This window comes from Argopecten irradians, chromosome 1 (assembly GCF_041381155.1).
Source record: "Argopecten irradians isolate NY chromosome 1, Ai_NY, whole genome shotgun sequence".
In the NCBI taxonomy this organism is placed as follows: domain Eukaryota; kingdom Metazoa; phylum Mollusca; class Bivalvia; order Pectinida; family Pectinidae; genus Argopecten; species Argopecten irradians.
In genome coordinates this window covers 34,333,893-34,359,189 of record NC_091134.1, presented here as the reverse complement: position 1 = coordinate 34,359,189, position 25,297 = coordinate 34,333,893, and the positions used below count along the sequence as shown (strand labels likewise).

The 25,297-nt window shown below is 35.3% G+C and overlaps 1 protein-coding gene across 2 annotated transcripts in view; it reads left to right on the top strand.

Moving 5' to 3' along the window:
• LOC138325102 (transmembrane protein 135-like) overlaps positions 1-25,297 on the top strand; it is a 214,829-nt gene that overhangs the window by 33,850 nt on the left and 155,682 nt on the right. For both annotated transcript variants that reach the window (XM_069270533.1, XM_069270541.1), the window contains exons 4-5: positions 2,569-2,602; positions 15,228-15,293. In XM_069270533.1, coding sequence (XP_069126634.1) covers positions 2,569-2,602; positions 15,228-15,293 — 100 coding nt within the window. The remainder of the gene's footprint in view (positions 1-2,568; positions 2,603-15,227; positions 15,294-25,297) is intronic.

Here is a 25,297-nt window from a genome sequence, read left to right as displayed (position 1 = left end):
TTGAAAAATGAAATTGGGTCATAAAATGCCCATTACAAATTGCATGCATTTATAATACATTATTTTCTTTTACAATGACCTCAGTTTTATTTTGCTCTTTTAAAATATTCTTGTAATCTTTAAATATTGCTTTGTTGTAAACATGCAGACGTTTCCAATAAATGTTTTGATTTGCGCTGTTAATTGTACGATTTGATCAACATAGTATCAAATATCCCCAAACTAATCCCCAATTAGATAGCATATGATGTAATATCTGTGATTTTCTGATAATGTTTTGCCTCTGATAATTATTTGATACCCGATGAGGAAGCTGACGTGGGTTTGTCTGCGTCACAATAATAGCTTGCGGGGTCAATTCTCCAGTCCTTCTATTGTGTCATGCCACGGAATGTTTTCTGTAACATAATAAAAAAAAATAAACGCGAACCAAGACTAGGTTAAATGGTAACAACGGATTATTCAGCTAATTACTTTGATATTCATGAGCACTGCATCTATATGTAGATGACAAGGATTTGAGAACGTCATTGAAGGGACCCGAACAATCAGCGGAGAGTCTTGTTACAAATGAAACACTCGGGTCCGCAAGACCTACAATACTGCACACTATTGATTGTGTCTAACAGGAAAAAAGCGAACTTTGAGACCGTTTGGGAAAATTATCGGAAATGAGTCTATCAATTTCAGAGGATAAACATTATGTTGTCAAGGGGGCCATTTTGTCTTCCTGTAGTAAATCAACTTGATAGTTTTACCGAGCTGGGTCCCAAACTTTGTACAATTTAACTTCTCAATACAGAGTGGTCGCTTTCAGATACCATCACGGTTGTGAAACAAACATGTTTGTTTGCTCTCTGTACAAAAAAAAAAAAAAAAAATTGTAACAAATGATTAAATTCTGATTCGCATCTTGTCTGATTTGCATAAACAATTCATTTACGTCTTTAGCCAGTTTAACCCACTTAATTAGACCAGAAATAGCTATTCCTTTGGTTTGATAGAGAAGATCCTGGTCCTGAGTCCGTAGTCATCCCTTAAGCACCTGTGTTTCCCAAACAGGTATAAATTAAATCGCACACGAGCCTCAATGTTGGTGTCTGTTTCACCGGTGAAAATGTCTCGGGATTACCCGCTGTGACGGCAACAAGGCTCGGATACAGAGATGTAGCCTAAGCTATTAGGATCTCTGCAGGCAGCCCGTGTAACTAACTGAAGCAATGATTTCTGCTGTTCACTTTGTCCAACATCAGAAAGTCATTGTTTGTGTAAAGTTAGTCAGATGCTCGCTGGGATTCATTTAAAATCAGCATATTTAAATGCCAGCCATATTTAAATTCTTACGGCTATGTATAGTTCTAAAACTGTTGTTGGCACACAGGTACATAGTTTACGAGATAATAATTTGGTGTCGTTTAAGTATCGCCTAACGTATATTAAGCTACTATGTAGATATCAGCTAACAGATTTCAGAATGGTCATACGTGTATCAGTCATTCTTGTGGGGTCAGAAAAAGTGAGAAATTTCTTTTTTACCGAAGTGTATAATGGCCATAAATTCATTTTATGGTTCAGCAAAATTGACACGAGATTGGCGTTACTGTGTTATTATCTATGTAAACCGATGCTTGTCAAAAGTCAGAAAGGCGGACTTATGACACCGTACTTATTGAGTACAATGGATAGGAGGTGCTTGTGGCATACACACTTGGATACCCAATACCTGTCAAGATTTGGGGGTTAACAAAATAGATACAATCTATTCCCGGTTACCTCTTTACAAAAAACACTGGCTGGCTTGAATGACTATGTAAACACTTGACTGCCGACTGTCAAATCTATTGTAGCTTCGATTTATATTGAGGAAAGATAGTTGAGAGATAGGCCCTACGAATGGCATATGATGAAAGACACTTTGATAATGCTTATATCATTACAGAGTACATGGCCCTTACATGAAATATCACCATCATAATCTGTCAGATTACTAACATTCTAATGGTTGTTATGCAATAAAAAATCACTTTTTATTTAATTTTTACAATTTTCTGTAAATGAGTTATCTTTCTTTGTTGTGTTGTTATTTCCACTTGCTCTGCTCCATGTTTTATGTTTGTGATAGGAATGTGAGGAGCTAATTAGTAGGTAGACCAAATTGAAGTTGTCAGGGGAGGTAATGTCAGGTCATTTGTCACATTGATCCTGTCACTAGAGTGGCAGACGGCCAATTCGGGGTCAAATTCTGTATGAGGTTTCTAGCCAAAGAGCCTGTAAATACCAGATACCATTGATTAAATCAGGTCAGATGGAAATAAAAGATGACCATTTTGTGAATTTAGAGAATACTGATTGCAATTTAATGACAATGTTTCTTTTATATATTAGACAAAAAAAAATATTTAAAGAAGAAAAAGGGAAAAAAAGTGAATTTCAATCAATTAACTACAATTATTATTTATATATCTTGCTATTAATTAATCGGGTTAATAATTATTTTCAATAAAATATATGAACGATGTATGAAAATAATTTTCTTTCTCCATTAAACATTTTATTTTCTCATTTCAGGAGGGGTCTTCTAGCTGTCTACATGGCAAATGTGGTAAGTTTATGGAAATATATATTTATATACAGATAATGATACTTGTAAACTTAATTAGGAGTGAAATCGTTAAATACATTGTCTTGAATGTGATATACCAGGTATGTAACACATTCTCACTCCGAGTCAGAATGATATCTATTTTCTTGTGCATTTTTCTCTTTAAGTCGGAGAAAGCAATTTTACAATCCATGCATACTTTCCCATGTGCTGTTGGAAAGACCTGTTTTTATTCAGACTGTAGAAACTTCTAGAAAATGGTTTTGTTCAGTCTTGGAATTCTCACAAATAATTTCAATGGCTTTAGATACATAGACGTCTTCTATATGAACATACACTGACCCTGTATGTAGTTATAATAAACAGATTAATGATGTGAGTTTTATTAATCTCCTCGAATAAATTCAGTTCAATATAAAATAAACTCATACTGAAGTGAAAACCAACAAATTGGTTGGAATGTCTGTATAAGAAATCAATTTGGACCTCTATGGCATCTAAATTGATACTTCTATCGTCAACAAGGAAAAATGTAGAAATTGAATTAATTTTGATTTGGGAGTATTCTAACTTGAGTATTTGTATGCGTAATGTACAGTAACTTTGAATGTAATGAGACTTCGGAACAAAACTTGTATTTTCTTTAATGAAGGCCTCGGAGACAGTAAGTCGCGGCAATTTAAGAAATCACAACAGAGTAACTTTCAAGATTTCCCTAATAGTCATGAGCAAGCATAACAAGTACTACAGCGACTTGTATAATATTGTATTGTCGCATTTGTATAGGGTTTAAACACTCACAATTACCATTTCGTTTTAAAAACCCATGGAATAATTCTAGTAGAACGTTCTCTACTGATTCCGCTATTACTTCAAACCATACATTTACGTTGATGTATTGAAAGGGGTTTCATGGGTAATTACCGTGCAAGTTGTGTGGTATGTTACGCAAACACTCTTTTGTGCTGGGGACTTGTGTCGAATGGAACGTAAATATTTTCTAATGGAGTGCCCAACCTACATTGTAATGACAATATTTGTTAAGACAGTGATGAGGCCTGAGAACACTTATACTGTGTAAAGTTTGTCCTGGGGTATTCACCGGGTTGTATTGGGTCAACTCATTACTGTATTTTCTTATTCTTTGTGTTATTGACAGATTAACAAAGCTTGTCATATGTTTTAGAAACTGCAAGACTTAAGAGGTTAATTGTTGATCGTGGGCTTGACCTAAAACTTGGTGATGTCAAAAAACTTTGGGGGTCTATTTCTATGACTATAAGAAAGACTTAATTGAGCATTGGCGCCAATTTACCATATTATAAGCTGGTTATTTGTGTGGGGATGATACTTTTGTGTTTCTGTGGGTCATGAACTTATAATGGACAATGCAGCACATTAAAGGGCCACGGTGGTTGGGAGATTAAGATGTTCCGACATATTACCACAAGTCCTCCACCTCTGGGTTGCCAGTTCGAATCCCATGTAGGGTAGTTGCGGGATACTGATCACTGTTCAGTGGTTTTTCATCAAACCTGGCACATCTTTATAAGACCTTAGCTGTTAATAGGACCTAAAACTAAAACCGAAAGAAAAGCAACGCATTATACTGTACTATTAGTATTTAGGGGTTTTAATTGTAAAGTAGTTTAGGTGTCTGACATATTATCAATTGCTATCGTGTCATCAGTATTAGAGCTTTATACTAGTAATGGTTGCAAGGAAATGCCAGAAGATTTGTATTTCTTTTGGAATCTCAATTAATACTATATACCATATGTACCAGAACTTGGAATGTTCTTAAATGAGACATGAGCTATTGAAATCAGTATATAAACAAATAAATAAATGAATTCATCAGCACTGAAAGTTCTACAAGTTATGTCATGTATTGCGTATATCTGTACTAATTGTGTATATCTGTACTAATTGTGTATATCTGTACTAATTGTGTATATCTGTACTAATTGTGTATATCTGTACTAATTGCGTATATCTGTACTAATTGTGTATATCTGTACTAATTGTGTATATCTGTACTAATTGCGTATATCTGTACTAATTGTGTATATCTGTACTAATTGTGTATATCTGTACTAATTGTGTATATCTGTACTAATTGTGTATATCTGTACTAATTGTGTATATCTGTACTAATTGTGTATATCTGTACTAATTGTGTATATCTGTACTAATTGTGTATATCTGTACTAATTGTGTATATCTGTACTAATTGTGTATATCTGTACTAATTGTGTATATCTGTACTAATTGTGTATATCTGTACTAATTGTGTATATCTGTACTAATTGTGTATATCTGTACTAATTGTGTATATCTGTACTAATTCTGTACTAATTGTATATCTGTACTAATTGTGTATATCTGTACTAATTGTGTATATCTGTACTAATTGTGTATATCTGTACTAATTGCGTATATCTGTACTAATTGTGTATATCTGTACTAATTGGTATATCTGTACTAATTGTGTATATCTGTACTAATTGTGTATATCTGTACTAATTGTGTATATCTGTACTAATTGTGTATATCTGTACTAATTGTGTATATCTGTACTAATTGTGTATATCTGTACTATTTGTATATCTGTACTAATTGTGTATATCTGTACTAATTGTGTATATCTGTACTAATTGTGTATATCTGTACTAATTGTGTATATCTGTACTAATTGTGTATATCTGTACTATTGGTATATCTGTACTAATTGTGTATATCTGTACTAATTGTGTATATCTGTACTAATTGTGTATATCTGTACTAATTGTGTATATCTGTACTAATTGTGTATATCTGTACTAATTGTGTATATCTGTACTAATTGTGTATATCTGTACTAATTGCGTATATCTGTACTAATTGTGTATATCTGTACTAATTGTGTATATCTGTACTAATTGTGCTAATTGTGTATATCTGTACTAATTGTGTATATCTGTACTAATGTGTATATCTGTACTAATTGTGTATATCTGTACTAATTGTGTATATCTGTACTAATTGTGTATATCTGTACTAATTGTGTATATCTGTACTAATTGTGTATATCTGTACTAATTGCGTATATCTGTACTAATTGCGTATATCTGTACTAATTGCGTATATCTGTACTAGTTGCGTATATCTGTACTAATTGCGTATATCTGTACTAATTGTGTATATCTGTACTAATTGTGTATATCTGTACTAATTGTGTATATCTGTACTAATTGTGTATATCTGTACTAATTGCGTATATCTGTACTAATTGTGTATATCTGTACTAATTGTGTATATCTGTACTAATTGTGTATATCTGTACTAATTGTGTATATCTGTACTAATTGTGTATATCTGTACTAATTGTGTATATCTGTACTAATTGTGTATATCTGTACTAATTGTGTATATCTGTACTAATTGTGTATATCTGTACTAATTGTGTATATCTGTACTAATTGTGTATATCTGTACTAATTGTGTATATCTGTACTAATTGGTGTATATCTGTACTAATTGTGTATATCTGTACTAATTGTGTATATCTGTACTAATTGCGTATATCTGTACTAATTGTGTATATCTGTACTAATTGTGTATATCTGTACTAATTGTGTATATCTGTACTAATTGTGTATATCTGTACTAATTGCGTATATCTGTACTAATTGTGTATATCTGTACTAATTGTGTATATCTGTACTAATTGTGTATATCTGTACTAATTGTGTATATCTGTACTAATTGTGTATATCTGTACTAATTGTGTATATCTGTGTATATCTGTACTAATTGTGTATATCTGTACTAATTGTGTATATCTGTACTAATTGTGTATATCTGTACTAATTGTGTATATCTGTACTAATGTGTATATCTGTACTAATTGCGTATATCTGTACTAATTGTGTATATTTGTACTAATTGTGTATATCTGTACTAATTGCGTATATCTGTACTAATTGCACTGTCTATATGTATTATTTTCTATAACGCACCAGAAAGTATCAATAATACACCTTTAACAGAAATCTTCACTTTTTCTTTCACAATAGCTGATCAGAAAAAAAAATAAAAATCTTGCACGCCTGCTCATTTGATTCAGTCACGAAATATGTTATGGAAGCAAAGTCTGCAATAAAATAATTTATTAAATCTGCCATGGCAATTCTTTGTTGATATGATAAATTTTCAGAGGGGTCAAATTGCATACGACAGTAACACCCTATTAACTGCGGTTCTGGGTATCGTATCACCCGGTTCAAGACCGGCTTTGGAGTCTGTCATATTTTAAGAGAAAGAAGATCATATTGTGAGAACAAACTTGTCACCCGAGAATGAATTATGGGTATATTTTGTGTCTTTGTCGCACGGATTTTCTTTCACAGTAATCTCCGGTGAGTTTAATATGAAATATTTTTGAATGCATTGGATTCAAGCTGCTATTGATAAGATCTGACCGGAATGCTACGGTTGATGGCACACGTGGGCCTTTTTCTATTTCACAATAATTACCTGTATTAATACCATGAATAGACTTTCGTTCATCACTCAGTGACAGCATTATCATTACGCACAAAAGTTTTATTAGAAAATCCTTCTTTTTTCCTTGCATGGATATTTTTTGCATGTTTGTGCATATAGAACATTTCAGCAAAAGACAGCCCTCTTGGCAGTCAGCTAACAGCTTAGCATATGGCAATTTGTAAATGCTTTGTGGAAACTACAAAAACAGCTTATGATAAATGAGGATATTTAAGGATTGGAGTTTTAGTAAATGGCTATTGTTACCTTGGAAGTATGCAACCTTTCCCCCTCTTCCAGATCCATGTTTGACACAATGTGACATCATGGCCACATTTTGAAATTTTCATTGTCATCTTTGAAGGGAGTATTTGGATTTTCTCAGGATCGTTGAATGCTATAGTAAAAGCAGGAAGTTTTCAAACTCACGTACCAAGCATTGATTTTATAAGGATATCATTTTGCTTGGTAGTAATTACAAGTTTACAATGAAACTGTAGCCTAAACAAAGATTAGCATATTTGACCCAATAAACGCCCAGGCACTTAGAACTGAGAAAACTGACGGGCATTAAATACCAAATTTCGACCTTTTACAATGAATATTGGTAAAAGTAAACGACAAAGTAATTTTCAAAAGTAATAGAATAAAGAAACTATATGTCAGGTTTGATGATGGAGGAAAACCGGAGTACTCAGAGAAAAAGTACCAGGCAGCTGCCCCATAGGGATTCAAACTTGTATGCGACCCAGAGGTTTTAGGTAATATATCGAGACATATCTATGCAGTGGGTCTCATATTTAAGTCTATTACTACTTATACACATTATAGAAACATTTTGGCAAATAAGTATTAAATTACTTCAGATATGTAAAAAAACAACTCTAATTAGATGGAAGAATATTTTGCAACAAATATTTGAATTCCTATACTCTTCTGTGATTAACAGTCCAACCTATAAATGCACTCACCCATCCCACACCAAATCACAATACATACATTTACCCATTAATATATATTACTAACGAGAAGTAACAGTTTCTATTAGTTTTTGAAGATCAAAGGCAAATTCAGCATCCGTCCCATTCTTTCTATTTGGTTAATTCTGGTGATGTTTCATACAAATTTTCTTATTTTTTTTTTTACCTGTGGTGTTTTAATGAGGTAATAATTTTTGCGTTTGAAATACCTGGCCAAGTGAATGTATTGTGCAGGTGTGCAGTGACACTATCCATTTGTCAAACGCTCATTACCAGGAGAATGTTGGTAGTTCTCGGAACATTTCTTTATAGACCTGCCACACAGTCAGACTGACTGGTATGTAGCTACCGTTATGTAAGCTGGCGAGACGATGAAAGCTGCTGGTCACATGGTATATAGTCAAGTCGAAAAATGTATGGAGAATGTTTGTTTGTTTGTTTGTTCTTGATTAACGTCCTACATAATGAATTAACAGCCAGCATCATTTAAGGATGTGCCAGGTTTAGGGGTCAGAGAAAACCTAGAGTTCCCTGGGAAAAACCACTGCCTCATGTACATACATGTTATTTGTAAACCTAGCAGTGGAGGACTTCAGTGGTTATAATGGAACACCTTATAACCACTTGGCCGTTATTTTTGGCTTCTATGTAAGCATGGAGCACTGCATGGGGGCTGGGGAATAACTTAAAGAAGTAGATATTGAGGACTCGTAAAGAATAAGAGATTTGATCTGGTTAAGATGTGTTTTATGTATTATCAACAGTTACAGGACCTACTAGGTTTTGGTAGCAGAGGAAATTTGGAGTTCCTTGAGAAAAAATTACCAATTCAGTTTTACCGTATGTCACAAAGTCACAACCCTCTTTGAGACGGAGTCCACTATAGTGGTGGCATTAAGTCCAATGAACCAGCAAAGGAAGAAATTTTCTAGCTTCCTAACCAATCAGCTACCTCAAACTCTGCCCCTCCCGTTCCCCAAAATCCTGAAATTGGAGAAAGATCTTGTGTGTTAATTGAGGGTATAGAAGTATAAGAGTAATAAGGGAAGAAGAGAAGAACAAATAAAAGGACACAAAATGAGGATGTGAAAGATAGAAAAAAGGAAAAGTTGGCATAAAAAATTGAGAAACAAGGAGTTAAAACAAACTTTGGGAAGTTAAAAGAATAGGAGCAATACCTGTAAAGTTTGAAGAGTGGGTAGGAGTGTTAATGTTTCAGCAGGTTGTGTGGCGAGCAGAAATGGGTCCATTATAGTAGAATTGGGTTAAGTGTGCATAATACACACATATCTCCCTCCTCTTGCCTTGAGGATAGTGAAAATTCCCCGAAGTAAGTTGTAACTACCAGATATTTCATAAAAACATTAATACGAAATGTTTCGATTAGTACCCGTCCATAACACTATTGCTACAAGGAAATAAATGTTGGTGATTCCGCATTATTGGTTGAGACCCTGAATACATCATTCAATGTCAGATTATCAGAGAATTGTCTGTATAGCTGTCCCTACACGTCTGCCATGGCTTGTAGACTCCAGGGGATCTTATCATGTTATCATACATGGGATCTGAAAAACCTTCAGAAATGATGATTTTAATTTAAGTTTACTTGGCGATTATTGGCATATTTCTGATTTACTTCCGAGATTACAACATTCATATTAACTTAGGCTTATATAACTGACTTTTTTACGATGATATCAATAGCTAATAACATTTGTTTGTGGAAATTTCAAATTTAAAAACAAATTGTCAAATTAACATTACACAGTAACAACTAGTATATTTCCGATTTGCTTTGTCATTTTCATCTATAATCTAAGTTTTTCTGTCTGATTAGAACAACATTTTTTATTCTGAAACGATTAAGATAAGGGTTTAAAACATTACGAAACTAAATTTCTTTTTGGAAACTAGTACGCCAACGGACGACTTGCGGGAATACCGAAGGCAGTAGGCTTGCATAGATAGAGTATTGATCAGGCAAGTTTGCCATTAAAAAAGCCATAAAATCATAGTAAAATATATATCTAGTCATATGGAATTTAACTCGAATTTAAATGGAAACTATGAGTGACATTAACTTTCTTGGATATGCCAGTAAGTGGCCTTCACTATCGCAGACTGCATGGGTAACTGATTGTGGTTATATTTAGACTTTTTTTTCAATTTGGTATAAGTTATTGCAACAAAATTTCAGTTAAGAACATGTCAATTTAAAAAAAAACAGTTGCTGCTTCCTGGCACTTTGGAGTTAAATCAGATTTAATAATATAGTGTATGATGTAACTTTTGGTTTGATTTGATAGGTTTTAACATATCCTATTAACAACTAGGGTCATTTAAGGATGTGCTAGATTTAGGAAGTGCAGGAAAGCTGGAGTACCCAGAGAAAAACCACCAACCTTGGATTCGAACTTGTGACCTGGTGGTGGAAGGCTTGCTATGATTAAGTCAGGACATGTTTTAAAATCACTTGGCCATTGTGACCCATAATAGTATTGCTCAATAGTATTTATCTTTGTCTTTCTGTCCGTCTGCCTGAAATTTGTCATCACAATGTGCTGGTAATGGCTTCATTGCTAAATATATGTATAACTTTAATTCAATTCACCCCTAAAATTTCACAATGAAGTGATCTAGTCTTTGATTTAGAAGATCCTAAATGTATCTTCAGGTGTTCAGGAGTTAAGTTTTGGCATTATTGGTTGAAATTCATTGTCATTTGGTGCAAATTTAAAAAAAAAAAAAAAAAAAAAACAATTTCAGCAACATTGGTTCATTATAGATGATTGTAAAACCTGATACGAATTATGGTTTGGATGAGATATTATAACTTTCCTAATGAGTTGTTGAAGAAAAGATGCAATACTGAAGTCAGATGGAATACTAGTAGATAATACTAATGAGTTTTTTACTAATTAACCTGTATCTAATTATCAGGTGATTACGTATCCGTGTCAGCAATAAGATTTACTGTCCTGTAGTCGAGCCTGTGTATATACATGTCTATAATGTTACATCACTCTGTCAGCGATCGTACTGTGTTACTGCCAATTAGTCCTAATGACTATATTAAATGCCAGGCACTTATCATTATGTAACAGTATTGTTTTCTTGTTTACATGACAGATACATATAAATAACTGAGTGATGACACGATGACATGCAACTGCTGTGACTTATTCTTTTCTAGTTATGGTTTGGCAGTGTGTTTCGTTGAGATGACACTATAAATTAAGGAAGAGTTCCACTGTCACAAGGAGACACACCATGGTTATACCACAGTCTCCCAAAACTCAAGCACACACTCACCCAATACATGCATGATGCATACAGGAGAGATCCTCCTCAAACGACATGACACGAAGCAGACTACAATCAAACCAGTTATCCTCATGGTAATGATGTTTAAAGCATGATGTCACTAACATATAGGACTAAAAGACATTGTTAATTTCAAGAACTATTCCTCGGCCCCAAATTAAATTTACTCCAACCATGCAAGCTGTGGTAGCTTGATTTACCAGATCACATGAGCTGCAATTAAAATGGTCCAAATGACAATACAATATTGGAATTTTGGGCTTGTTTACTTTCGAAAATTGTCTTTTTAATTTGCAATAACTCCAATAACCGGAATGTTAGAATTTATAAGCAAACTGCAGTTGAATATTTTAAAGTACATGTATAAGGTTAGCAGCACCAAGTAAATTTAACCTGTGTAAAACTTCGACTGTAATTAGGGATGACGTCTATAGTGCTTCCGAGCTTTTAAACGCTGACATTATGCATGTGCAGACTATACTGTACAAATGTTGGCTTTTTATAACGGTTCCGACTAGACTGTGCCATGGTAAAAACCAGATAAACAAAATTTCTAAAAAGTTACAATTCTCTAAATGCTTTTAAGCACTGCAATGAAAAGTGGATGATTTTTAAGTGTGATCAATCAACACTCGACGCGGCTGATGGTGGATGGAATCGCCCGTCAGAGGGGATTAGTTTCTTGTATCATAGAATCATGTCCTTCAGCTATAGTAAATATTTAATATTACATATACACCTGTTTGAGAGAATTAATGTCCGGTATTTTGGTGTTAAGTGGCTTTAATGTAAGTTATTTACGAAATCATAAAATTTAAAGGATTATAAATGCAAATGTTAAATTCCTACTTTCAATTTAGATTATTGTTATTTGTGGTTGGTTGGAGGGGGATTCTAAGGTTATTATAAGGGAAAGTATAGCAGTGCGAAATGATAAAAAAGGTAGGAGGTGCCAAAGGTCAAGAAAGGTCAGTGATACCAAAGGTTATATGAAAGATAGGAGGGACCTTAAAAGACAGGTAACTAGATCAGAAGTTAGAGAAGTTCAGAGGTAACAAGGGTCATGGAATGTTAAGGAAGGTTCAGAGGTAACAAGGTCATGGAATGTTAGAGTTACTAAAGATCACGAAAGGTTAGAGAAGTTCAGAAGTAACAAGGATGGAAGGTCAGATTTAATAAAGATCAGGAAAGGTAAGGGAAGTTCAGAGGTAACAAGGTCATGGAATGTTAGAGTTACTAAAGATCACGAAAGGTGAGGGAAGTTCAGAGGTAACAAGGTCATGGAATGTTAGAGTTACTAAAGATCACGAAAGGTAAGGGAAGTTCAGAGGTAACAAGGGTCATGGAAGGTCAGATTTAATAAAGATCAGGAAAGGTAAGGGAAGTTCAGAGGTAACAAGGTCATGGAATGTCAGATTTAATAAATATCACAAAAGGTGAAGGAAGTTCAAAGGTAACAAGGGTCATGGAAGGTCAGAGTTACTAAAGATCACAAAAGGTAAGGGAAGTTCAGAGGTAACAAGGGTCATGGAAGGTCAGAGTTACTAAAGATCACAAAAGGTGAGGGAAGTTCAGAGGTAACAAGGGTCATAGAAGGTCAGAGTTACTAAAGATCACAAAAGGTGAGGGAAGTTCAGAGGTAACAAGGGTCATAGAAGGTCAGAGTTAATAAAGATAAGGAAAGGTAAGAGGCACCAATTAAAAGTTTGAAAAGGTCAAAGGCTCAGGGGTACATATTGTAAAGGTAAGGCCAAAGGTAAGGCCAAAGTTACCAATAGTTAGTGAAGGTCAAAGGTTAAGGAAAGTCAGGAGCACCAAAGGTCAGGAAAGGTAACAAAGGTAAAAATATCATATGGTGTGGTTTGAGTATAAACAAGATTTCTCCACATGAAATGCATAGATATGTAACAGGAAACAAACATCACGATTGCTTGTTTCGAAATTAGCAAAACCTGTTATTATGACAGATTAGAAAGAAAATAAGAAAACAGTGGCAAGCTGTACAATATACCAGAGACATATGTCATTGGTACATACTGTAGCTGCTCTGTCTATTTTCTTATCAGATTTCTTCAGATGGTCAAGATAAGGAAGGGTTCACTATTAGTTAATGTCAAAGAACATTTGCTATAATTCTGTCATTAATAAATGTCTGCAGACAGTTGTTTTTGGACATTATCGTAGGCATGGTGAAATGTGACTGCTGTGCCGGTCCTTCTGTGACCCGTAATCTCCCGGGATGGGCCAGCTATGTGTCAAGTCATACCGATATCTTATTGTTTTTTGAGGATATTTCTTTTGTGTGTCAGAGGCTTTATGTGTGCCACCAAGAAGTAGTTTTCTTTTCCCTATAGTTTTGATAAATGTTTCGATGGGAAGATCCCCGAGCTGGTGAGAGAAACAATTGGCAGCCATCCCATTATCATTAATCAGGCCCAGATAATGAGGAAATGGAACATGTGAGTTTCATCACTGCCAGTGCAATATGTTTGTTCCAATCTGATTGGATAATAGATCTGTGACAGGTGGCGCCACCTGTATTGGAATCTATGGCCTCCCTCCCATTATGGGGACTTTCTTAAACAGCTGGTACCCCGGTATGGTACATATGAGGTGTCAAAAACGACCTAACTGCATATTTCAGTGGCTTTGAAGTGGAAATAGGTCACCTTCTTGATTGGTAATGCGACTGTGTACCATTTCTCAAAACCTCCAAAGCTGTCTTGTATGGTCTGGATGGCAAATGTTTTCTATCTTTCAAAGTTGAAGAATGAAAGCTTTTTGCAAAGTGGAAATAGTTCAAATAGTTTATTATTGAAAACCGCCATTCCTTGCAGATTCTTTCAGCTTCATACCTATTTCATACTGAAATTTCATTGATGTATATTTTATGATGTAAAAACGTATTTCTAAAACGTTCAAATTTTATTGTGGTGTTTATTAAGCTTGACAGTTTTACTCTCATTTTTTACAGGTAATGATAGTGATAATTTTCTTATCTTTTGATGATATTCTTATGTCACAAAAAATCTCCTTTCTTTAATTGGCATAATGATTCATGGAAATGCAAATACAAATATACAAGATGGAAATTGAGAGTATCTGATCTCAAAATTGAAATCTCCTTGGTAGAACTTCTTTTGCAGATAAAATATATTCCATTTCTTTATCATTTAACCAAGCAGAATACCAACATATCTATTCAGTGGAATTAAAGTAAGACTGTTCAATATTGACTAAGTAAAATGCTAAATCTTTTAGATTATCAGTCCTTCATTTTACTGCTTAGTATGAGTTTTAGGCCTATCTAAGTATTGAATATCACAAGGGTCAAATGTGCTAAAATCTTCTTCTCACTAACCAAGAGGCTGAGAGCTGACCTGTAATTGCGCTTGTACATATTCCAAGTTCCAAGCCTACTTTGGTAAACTCATTCACCCCTATAGACACATTTAAACCCTTCTAATTCAAAGGATAGAACTATCCATTATAAATGTTCAGGGTAGAACAAGTTTTAATAGTTAATTGACCATCAAAATGTAATAAAAATTCTCCTTTGATGACTTGAATGATACAACCTATATAGCTAATAGCTAAAAACTTGTATATCGTGTGGATTTTGTCAAAAGATTTGATAACATAGCATCTATAATTTGATCTTTGTTTTTTTAATGAATAATGTGTAATATTTTCTATGCTTATAATCTTCACAATAATAATTAGCAGCATGCTTTATATGTTGAACCTATGTATGTTTTTGATGACAGAATGTTGTTTTCTCTATTCTATAGGCCACGGAGACATTTTACAGAATGGCCGTGTCCCGAGGATGGGTCAGATTTCTACCAAATGGGGAAGTAAGTTACTTGTCTTTTCATTCACAAATATGGATAAAAACCACCAAATGGACAAAGACAAAATGGCACATATAGCCAAGTGGTCTTTTCACAAAATCTGTCTAAAATAATCACCTAAAGACCTACAAATGATAGTCTGTACTATATACAGGTAGAATGGTGTTGAATTTGGCCATCTAAGAAAATTGTCTTATTAACTCCTTCCGTATCGTTGTTGACTATAGTCGACAGGATTGTACCCACCCTCTTCTCCGCTGTTGACTATTATAGTCAACAAGATTTTACCCACCCTCTTCTACGCTGTTGACTGAAGTCAACAAGATTTTACCCACCCTCTTCTCCGCTGTTGACTGAAGTCAACAAGATTTTACCCACCCTCTTCTCCGCTGTTGACTGAAGTCAACAAGATTTTACCCACCCTCTTCTCCGCTGTTGACTGAAGTCAACAAGATTTTACCCACCCTCTTCTCCGCTGTTGACTGAAGTCAACAAGATTTTACCCACCCTCTTCTCCGCTGTTGACTGAAGTAAACAAGATTTTACCCACCCTCTTCTCCGCTGTTGACTGAAGTCAACAAGATTTTACCCACCCTCTTCCCCCTTGTCGACTCTTGATATTGACATTCTTTCTTCACAATAAATTTCCAATTATATTCAAATTTTCAATACAGTGATATATGAAAAGTATTGTAAGTTCCAAACAAACTTTTTGGATGCTAGTAAATAAATATTTATTTTGACCATGTGTATTGTTTAAATGGCAGCTAGAGGAACATGATAACTCAATCAGAAGTTATCATCATAAACAAAATGGCAGTTTGTTGTACCTTCGTCCAGATTGCAATTACAATATAAAAATCTTGATGCAGGTTTAGATAATTCAGAAGATTATTTGTAAGTAAGATTAAATGATTACACTAACCTTAATAAGCATGTTTGAATTAGCACACAACAACTGGACATTTTATCCAGCAGACTAGTAACTACTTCCGGTAACACAACGTACGGGAAGAGTAAAGCAGGTGGTCTTCAGGGTTGTGAAAGAAACATTGGTTTTACTGTATTGTTACTTGAGCATTTCTTTGAATTCCTGAAGGAGATTGTTTAAAATGAGCAAAAGATCAGTCTGCAAACAAAATTGTATTGTAGGTCTTAACTTGTAGAGTCACAAGTGAGTCTGGTAAAATATTTGGAACAGTTATGACTTGATTGATAATCTGTAAAGAATATAAAAAAGTTTTCAAAATCTCCAGTCTTCCTGTCTGATACTGATTCTAAGGTGACTAGTGATTACCTCTAGAAGATATAATTCAGTGTAAAACAAAATCTGATAGAGAAAGCAAAAGCTTTTATTGAGGTTTCAGTTTATGCTGAATATGCACTTCATAATTTATTATCTTGAACTAATATTGAGGCTTATGTATATAAGCCAGGTTTAAATTGAACTAATAAATTTGACACCTCGATCTTCATCCAGACTAAAATACAACATGTATATTTCTTGATAGGTATATTTTTGGTAGCTGTTTAAACAATTGCATGTCAACAGCTCAATAGTTTATTCATCTGCAGAACTTATGTTATACATATAAATTCGTGTAGCTGCCGATAAGGGTATACAGTGTAGGGGCCTCATTATGAGGGAGTACTGATTAGGGCCGGACAGTCACGTGATTGTCCAGTAAGGGTCTGATTGGTCAGTCCCTACTAAGTAGGGGCTCTTTGTTAGCGTCATTCCTTGCCAGACTCTGAAACATTTGAGAAGGGTACCTGTCGGCTGAACGCAATATTTTATGTTTTTACTTCGTAAATTCCTACATATACACTACACAGATTGATGCTGAATTGTTTTGATGGACAAAATAAGAGACTTGTGAACTTTCGGTGATGAGGAAAATTATAGATTTCTAAGTTGTGAGTAACCAAGTATCGGATTACTGAACTCTGCATCATGGCAAGTCGCCGATCACGTAATAGACAGAACGTGCCCTGGGATACGTCTAATCCTTCTAATTGGACCCTACGTCAGTTAAAGGACGAATTAAGTAAGATTGGGATCATTGTTCCTCAAACGGGGATGACTAGAAGTGCACTGAAATCCCTATACATGGAGAATGTTGGACATCCTCGCACTCCTATCAGGCTTAACGTTACTACCAGGGCTACTAACGCTACAAACAGCGGAACAGAAAATCCAGGCAATACTCGCAGTAGATCGGTTCGACACGAGGAACCTACAAACGGTGAAGAAAATAACGTAAATATTGAAACAAACGAGACAATCAATGAGTCACAACAAGATAATTACCAGGAACTACTTCTAAACGCGGCAGCCATTGGTGAACAACATGCGGTCAACAGACCTACTTCGCCATCGCGCATGAATACTAGGATAGTTCCGGAAGCTTCCGCCGTAAACAACATGGCGGCGCCCAATGTTATTTCGGGCATGCTAGCGTCGATGCAGACTATGCAACAGACTATGATGAGTTTACAACAGACAGTTATGAGCCTTATCAACAATCGCGAAGACACAACCAACAACGCTAAAGAGTACACACTAGCTACGGCTTATGAATCCATGAGGCAACAGCAACCAGCTACTGAAGGTGTGTATAACGTTAATGTTAATTCAGCCCTAACTTCAGAAGGCATTCTTTCCGACAGTTTTCCTCACATAGACATCGTGTCCAAAACAAATAGAAAGAAGATATTAGATGGGAGTTACGTGAACTTGGCATCGTTATTAATACCTAAGTATGACACCGAGAGGACAGAAGAACGCCAGAAAGGAATTCATATTAACCTGAACGACCACGAGGATCCACGTCTGTCCAAATCTCTTACAATCTCCGAGTTCATAACTGCGTTTGGCAAATATAAGCGGGTTATGTGCGAGAAATTTCCAGAAAGGAGAGGAGAACTTGACACGTATGAGGCCTGCATTATAGACATTTCTAACGTATATGGGTCCAGATTCTATGACTATCACTGCCAGTTTACTATGAAGGCTGCAGCGGCATTGAAAGACAGAAACCAAAAAGTCCGCTGGGATTGTAAGGATTACGGACTTCTTAGCATGATAGTGGGAAACGCCAAGGTGAACACTTGTCAATTATGTGGATTAACGTCCCATACCACACCATTCTGCCCCCAACAGAAGGATAAAAAGAATAGTCAGAACTATAAACAAGTTCAATAACAATCAAGATCATGGGAAGATGTCAAAGGCAGATCGTGAATCTCGTGACACCGACAGATTAGGGCGTCCTAAAGTTAAAATCAACGGTATGGAGATATGCAATAACTTCAACGATGGCATTTGCAGATATGGAGCAAACTGTGCCTTCACACATATGTGCACAAAGTGTAAGGCCACAAACCATGGGGCTAAGGCTTGCAGAAAACAAAGTCAACAGGCAGAGGAGAACACCCAATGACTTGTTGACTTCAACGCCACAACACCAATTAATGTTTGGGCCTTACGACAAGATCTTCGCAATCACCCTGATAGAGATTTTGTACAGTATTTATGTGATGGATTAACATTCGGTTTTGACACAAAAGTTTCCAACATAGAACTTGTTACTAAGAAGTGTAAAAATTTACAATCTGCTTTAAAAGACAAATCTACAGTTGCAAAGCTTATAGATAGTGAGGTCAACAAAGGCTTTCTAAAAGGCCCATTCGACAAATTGCCATTCTCTTCGTACAGAGTAAGCCCCATAGGGGTATCATATGGTAAATATTCAGGTAAACCGCGCCTTATAGTGGATTTGTCCTCGCCCCACGATGACTCAGATCACCCTAGTGTTAATGACTTAATCGACAAAGAGGACTGCTCATTATCTCCAGTCTTCCTGTCTGATACTGATTCTAAGGTGACTAGTGATTACCTCTAGAAGATATAATTCAGTGTAAAACAAAATCTGATAGAGAAAGCAAAAGCTTTTATTGAGGTTTCAGTTTATGCTGAATATGCACTTCATAATTTATTACTTGAACTAATATTGTAGATTAATTGGCTAAAGCAGAAACTCTGACCTGAAAAATCAGATCTGAATGACTGGTGTATATTTATATACCTATTTGTTTCCATCCTGCAATGTCTCCAATTCTCCAAAGTCTGGAGCTCCCTAAGCATATGTAAATGTTGGATTCAGCTAGACATTAGTTTTCATACCTTTGTCTTCAAAAGGAATTACTAAAGTATAAAATCTGAGACATATTGCTGCATCTGTCCTTAGCTTAGTATAACAGAAGAATTACTGGAATGGGTTGTATCATGGGGGTGCCCAAAAGTATTATTCTAACCAGAGCCAATTTCTGTTCAGAATTAGTTGATATTCCACAAAGAAAAGAAGATTTATATCACTGACAGATCTCTGTTGTATCAACTTCTCCGAAGATGTCGGTGGGTTTCAATAGCATAATGATTTCAGAGAGATATAGTCAAAGAACAAAGGTCACAGGAGTCGCCTATTACAACATGCTAGTAAATCCGAGGAGGATGCAGTAGTTCATGTAATGACAAGCTAGGAAAACCAGAGTTCCTAGGAAAAAACAAACTGACTTATGACTGTTAAGAATTTAACTTCCTGTCTTACATTGAACTTGTGATACAGAGATAGAGCGAAATGGTTGAATGTCAGACCTGTTTAAATATGTTTTAACAACCAAACTTTTTGTGCTAGAAGAATTCCATTTATTAGAAGTTATGTTATGCAGCAAGTATTGGGGTGCATCTGTAGATCATTATGCTGTCAAAAAAAACAAAACAAACAAAAAAACAAAAACAACAACAACAAAAAAGCTCTGAACAATAAAGACATCATCTTTAAATTTTTACAGTGTGTGCAAAATATCATGGAACTGAATGAAAAGAATTTGCTTATAATTAGGGCAGGGACAATCTGTTGGTTGACTGACAGTATTTTGTAATTGTTCTGAATAGCTGTATGACAGCATGACCAGTTACACTGTGTACAAGTCATGTGAACATATTTTTTTCTGGGAGATATATAACCTCTTAACATTGAAGTAGCACTTCGCCTGAGATTATGACGGATTTCAGGTGAATAAATCTTTATCATTCTAAGTTGAAAATGTAAAATATCTCAAATCGTAAAAATATGAAAACTGACACATCGTAATTTTACTGGTATGAATGGAATTTTTAATGCAAAGTAGTTCGGATGGTTGTGCCTGCAACTGATTCTTATGTAAATTTTAAGAGCATTTGATACCCGTTTTGCATAAAGTTGTTGTTATCGGGCCGGTTATTGGCATGAGTTACGATGTGCTTGTACACTTTGTCCCATATCGCCTGCCCGCCATTGTTCCATCTAAATGACTTGATGTAGTTTTGTTCCTAAGACCTGAAAGATATTTGCTATGATCTCTAAATTTTCAATTTTAGACGGCAACTAATACTAGCACTCTGGCTCGTGTCGGGAGCAGTTTTCCTATCACAAATCACGTTTAGTGTCCGATCCGCCTTTGATAATATGCCGTTTTTCTGGATTGTTTCCAAATGTCACATGACTTAGATCATTTTATCTTCTTTATTAAAATTGCGAACACTTTTTTTTGTCACTTTTTATTCTTCTCTAGCATAGTGCTGGTGAGTCTGTGGGATTACGGTCGAGTTAAATCTGCACGTGGTTTCTGCGGAGTATAGTGATTTAAATAATGTCTTTTTTCTGGTGGCTGCTTGCTGCAAATGGAAACCAACTAAGGATTTAAAAGTTTTAATGTGACGCTTGCTAAGAATTTTTATTGCAAACAAATTTGCGATAGAAATCTTTGTGACAGCTTGTTTGATGAAATTAGAAACACTGATTGCAGGTGTGGAAGTCTAACTGTTTTAATCACAGAATGTTTTGCTCATTACATCTAATAATGATACAACCTGAAAACAAATATTATGTAATCTTTAAGCAGTATATCACTATATCCATAGTATGGTTATATAAATTTTGAAAGTTGTCTCATGTATATTTTAACAAAAGCAAGGTGCTTTGTGGCGAACAGGACAACTGATCTTTTAATTTGTCTACAACTTAAGCATCTCCTTCCCTTCCCCTCCACCCTCTATCATAAAAAGATGTAGGTGAGTGAGAATGTGTTAAATTGTTAGCTATATTCCATATTTGCATATTACAGAGTTAGCTCCTTTCCCAGTAGGTATGGATTGTTACGTCATTATTTTATGAGCCCAATTCATGTCTTTTTTTCCAAGACATTATACGCTTGCAAACACATGACATCACAATGAAAAAAAATATACCTATACGCAAGGGCAGATAACTCTGTAATATGCAAATACAGAATTTGTTCATTCTGTCCCATTTGTCTTTAACTCATTCACCCCTGAAAATTCATAATGATCTCTTCTAGTCTTTGAATTAGAAGAGTTCATATGTGTCTTCAGGGGTGAGTGAGTTAATACTGTCACATTATGTTAATGCAATCCTTCTAGATTTTATATGGAGTCGGGAGCATTCCTTGTTATAAATCTTCTTCCATAAAAAGTGAAAGGACTACATGTAACAGAATTTATTTTACAGCAGATAGAAGTCTTCCTTGGATAATGGAAATTTTTGTAATACATTCTCGATCTGTACAAGTCACGGTATGTAACGAAACAAATGATTCCGCAAAGGTTGAGAATAAATCTGTTTTTATAGGAACTTCATCAAAGTTCATGGGACATTTTACATGACTTGAATAGTATCTGCAGTAATAAGACTGCAGTTGCAATAATGTTGGATTTTAACCATTTCACTATGGAAAAGACTTAATCTCTGGAAAAGCTTTCAGAAAGCGAATCGAGAATTCTGTAGATTTAGATTATAGCAGATAGAATGTGGTTTTAAAAGTTTTAGAAATAAAACTATTCCATATGGACCTGTGTTGTAATCTATGGAACAGTCGTATGGTTAAATATGCCTCCATTTTCGATTGCACCACGGCGACTTTCTTTGTCCTTCTGGCATCTTTATTTGGTGTATTTTAAGTGGAATCTGAAATGAGATTTGGGAATCACCAGTATTAAGCGGCGTTGTGTTCGTGGCATCAGAATTGAGATTGGGGAGGTCTATTGTGTTATTGGTATTGGTGTTGGTTGAGACAGTACTATCAGAGCCATCCATCAGTTGGACATGTTCTACTGATGATCCCACAGATACATGGACAATGATTAATGGATGTTAGGGTACGCATGGAGTTGCCTAGTGACATCATGTCTGCCAGAACATCGGCTTATGGAGTTGATCTTGATAAAATGATGACGAGACTAAGTTGAGAGAGAGCATTTTACTACAGTTTGGATGTTTTTCTGTCCTTAGGAATCTCCTGGTGTACAATGGTTTACTTAGGCTGTATGTACAAAACGTTATTAGTTCAAATCCTGCTCTTGCACTGTAGCACCTTGGGCTTGTGAACTGAAGGTCACTAGATCAAATCCTTTGCTGGAGATGTAGCACACACAGGCTTGTGAACAGTGTTACTACTCTATGTGGGAGCAATGGCACTGTGTAGCATCCTTGAAAATGTGCAGTTCATCAAGTTGATAGTGCTTAAATGGCAACTCCGACTGCTGTCTCTATAGGATGACATTCTATCTATTTGTCATCAATATTACAGCCATATTGACTGTAACTACAATCTTGCTACAACAAATTATTATTTTAGAGGTGACAAAAAGAAAGAGTGACAGAAAGAGTGATAAAGTGACAGAAAGAGAGAGAGAGAGAATTGTAGAGAGATAAAGATGAGATATTTTTGTATTTTCTGAAATTGCTGGTCTGTCAGAAATGATGTGATGGGACTTCATCGATCTGATTCGTTTGATAATAAGTGTTTAGTAGGATAATAGAATCTGATAGGCCAACACTTCGCCGATATGCTACGGGAAAATTCTCCACAAATTCAAATTAATGCTTGCATAACAATTCGCGACTCGCAAGAATATAACACAGAAATTCATATTTTCAGATATTCAATTATGTTTGCCAGCATTTGATTTTATTAGCATTGATAAAATGTCATATGGAATTGCAAAAATCATCAGCATACATATGATAATTGGAATTTATTTGCATTGATTACCAGAGTTTTCGGACAATAGTTTCCATCACGACGGCTGATTGTTTTGTTGTGTGTGACCATCGATTGTCGCACCGGTTGTAAAATTCACATTTTAATTAATGAACGAAATCAGAATGATGTCTAGGCAGCAGATTTATATGGCCGAAAAAACAATCTGTCATGCATTATTGTTTCCTTGGAGACACATGAATGCCTGGTATTGTGTGAATCGTTCCGACACCCCCTGTAACTAGTACTGACAGCTCAGCCAAACAAAGGACATTTTCATGATGAGCTTCAATTGTGGAATGATAAATTCTGCACTTTAAAGACTGTCTGTCTGCTCTGTGACAAAGACCAATTCTAATTGGTTCTTTTTCTTTGGTTTTAAGGAAGAAAAAAATGGGGTTTTACATATCAGAAAAGTCTTTAGATTCCATGGGAAATTAAGAGTGATTTTCTGCAATTTTTTTTTTTTTTTTTTTTCAAATTTTTTTTCTTTGCATCTATTATGAGTTCAATTACACTTTTGCAATGTAAGAAAGCTACATTTTGAAAGTAATTTCATATTGAAAAAAAATAAAAAATGTCGCAGGTTGAACAAAAACTATGCTGGTACCAGATTATAATTCCATCATGCCGTCCTGACTTAAATATAGATACTGGTGATGAATTTATTTTTATCAGCGATTGATTTCTATGATTTATTGCCGTGATAATATTTTGATCACTTAAAGAGTTACTTCCCCTGACTGTTAGTTATGTAATGGCCCCGGGACGGGAGATTTATGAGAGGATGGTATGAAGTCGATACAATCTACTCGTGGGTGATCCGACTCGCCCAGTGCATTGATCACAACACATTACGCCATGTTAGATGCTGCAGGAGTCGCGTACATCAGTTGATCTTTGAAGAGATTTCGGTGTGATCTTGTCTGCGATTTGACCTCGGTGTGATCTTGTCGATGATAATTTAATTTACCCATCATCACCGCTGCATTAATCGATTATAAGTCGCGTGATTGTTGACTTGATGCAGTTTTCACCAAAATGATTTTTAACGAGATTTGGTTGTTCGGTGTGATCTTGTCTGCGATTTGATTGTTGCCAAATCTGATGTAGTACGGGGAAAAAAATTACATACAGATTGTCTGGGAGGGCTGCAAGATCACTGGTTACAATATTTTCTTCTTCTTCACCAGCCGGTCAGATCTAAAATATATCTGGTTTCCGGACTACAGCGCTAATGGTCTCCTCAGGTTAACGGTCCATATTCACAAGTCTATGACAGAACGTGTCAATATATCACCTATATTTCTGACAAGTATCTTTATTGTTGTATTCATGGCCATATTTTTGTGTTTTATCTTCGTAGCCCGTGTTAAAAAATACATTAACCGTACTATATCTATATAGATTTGATGGAAACGGAACCGCCGCCACATTGTAGAATTTGTTCACACCCTACATTGGAATACCTAACCCGTCATGGCTTTTCTTTTCCTTTGTATTATATGTGTGAAAATATTATTTCAATGCATTATTGAACAATGCTTAGTAACGTTAAATCTGCAGTTGTCATTTTTTCCTGTCAAATAAAACGCTATCTGGCATTGTCATTTTGTAATAATGTAATTAACCTGGATAATTAATTAAGCAATGATACTGATTACTTGATTATCTAATCAAGATGGAAATCAAATATTCGATTTTGGTTGATCCAGTCCAAAAACTACGGTTTTAGGATTTACTTACCCATTAAAATGATCGTTTTGGTATCATTGTATAGATTTACGAGGCATTAGCAAGGAAAGACCAGAACTCATCCACACCCTTCTTCACCTTTTATGGCATTTTGATGGTAGACCTGACAAATGTCACAATGGCTCCCTAAACTTCCGAGGAGTATAGAG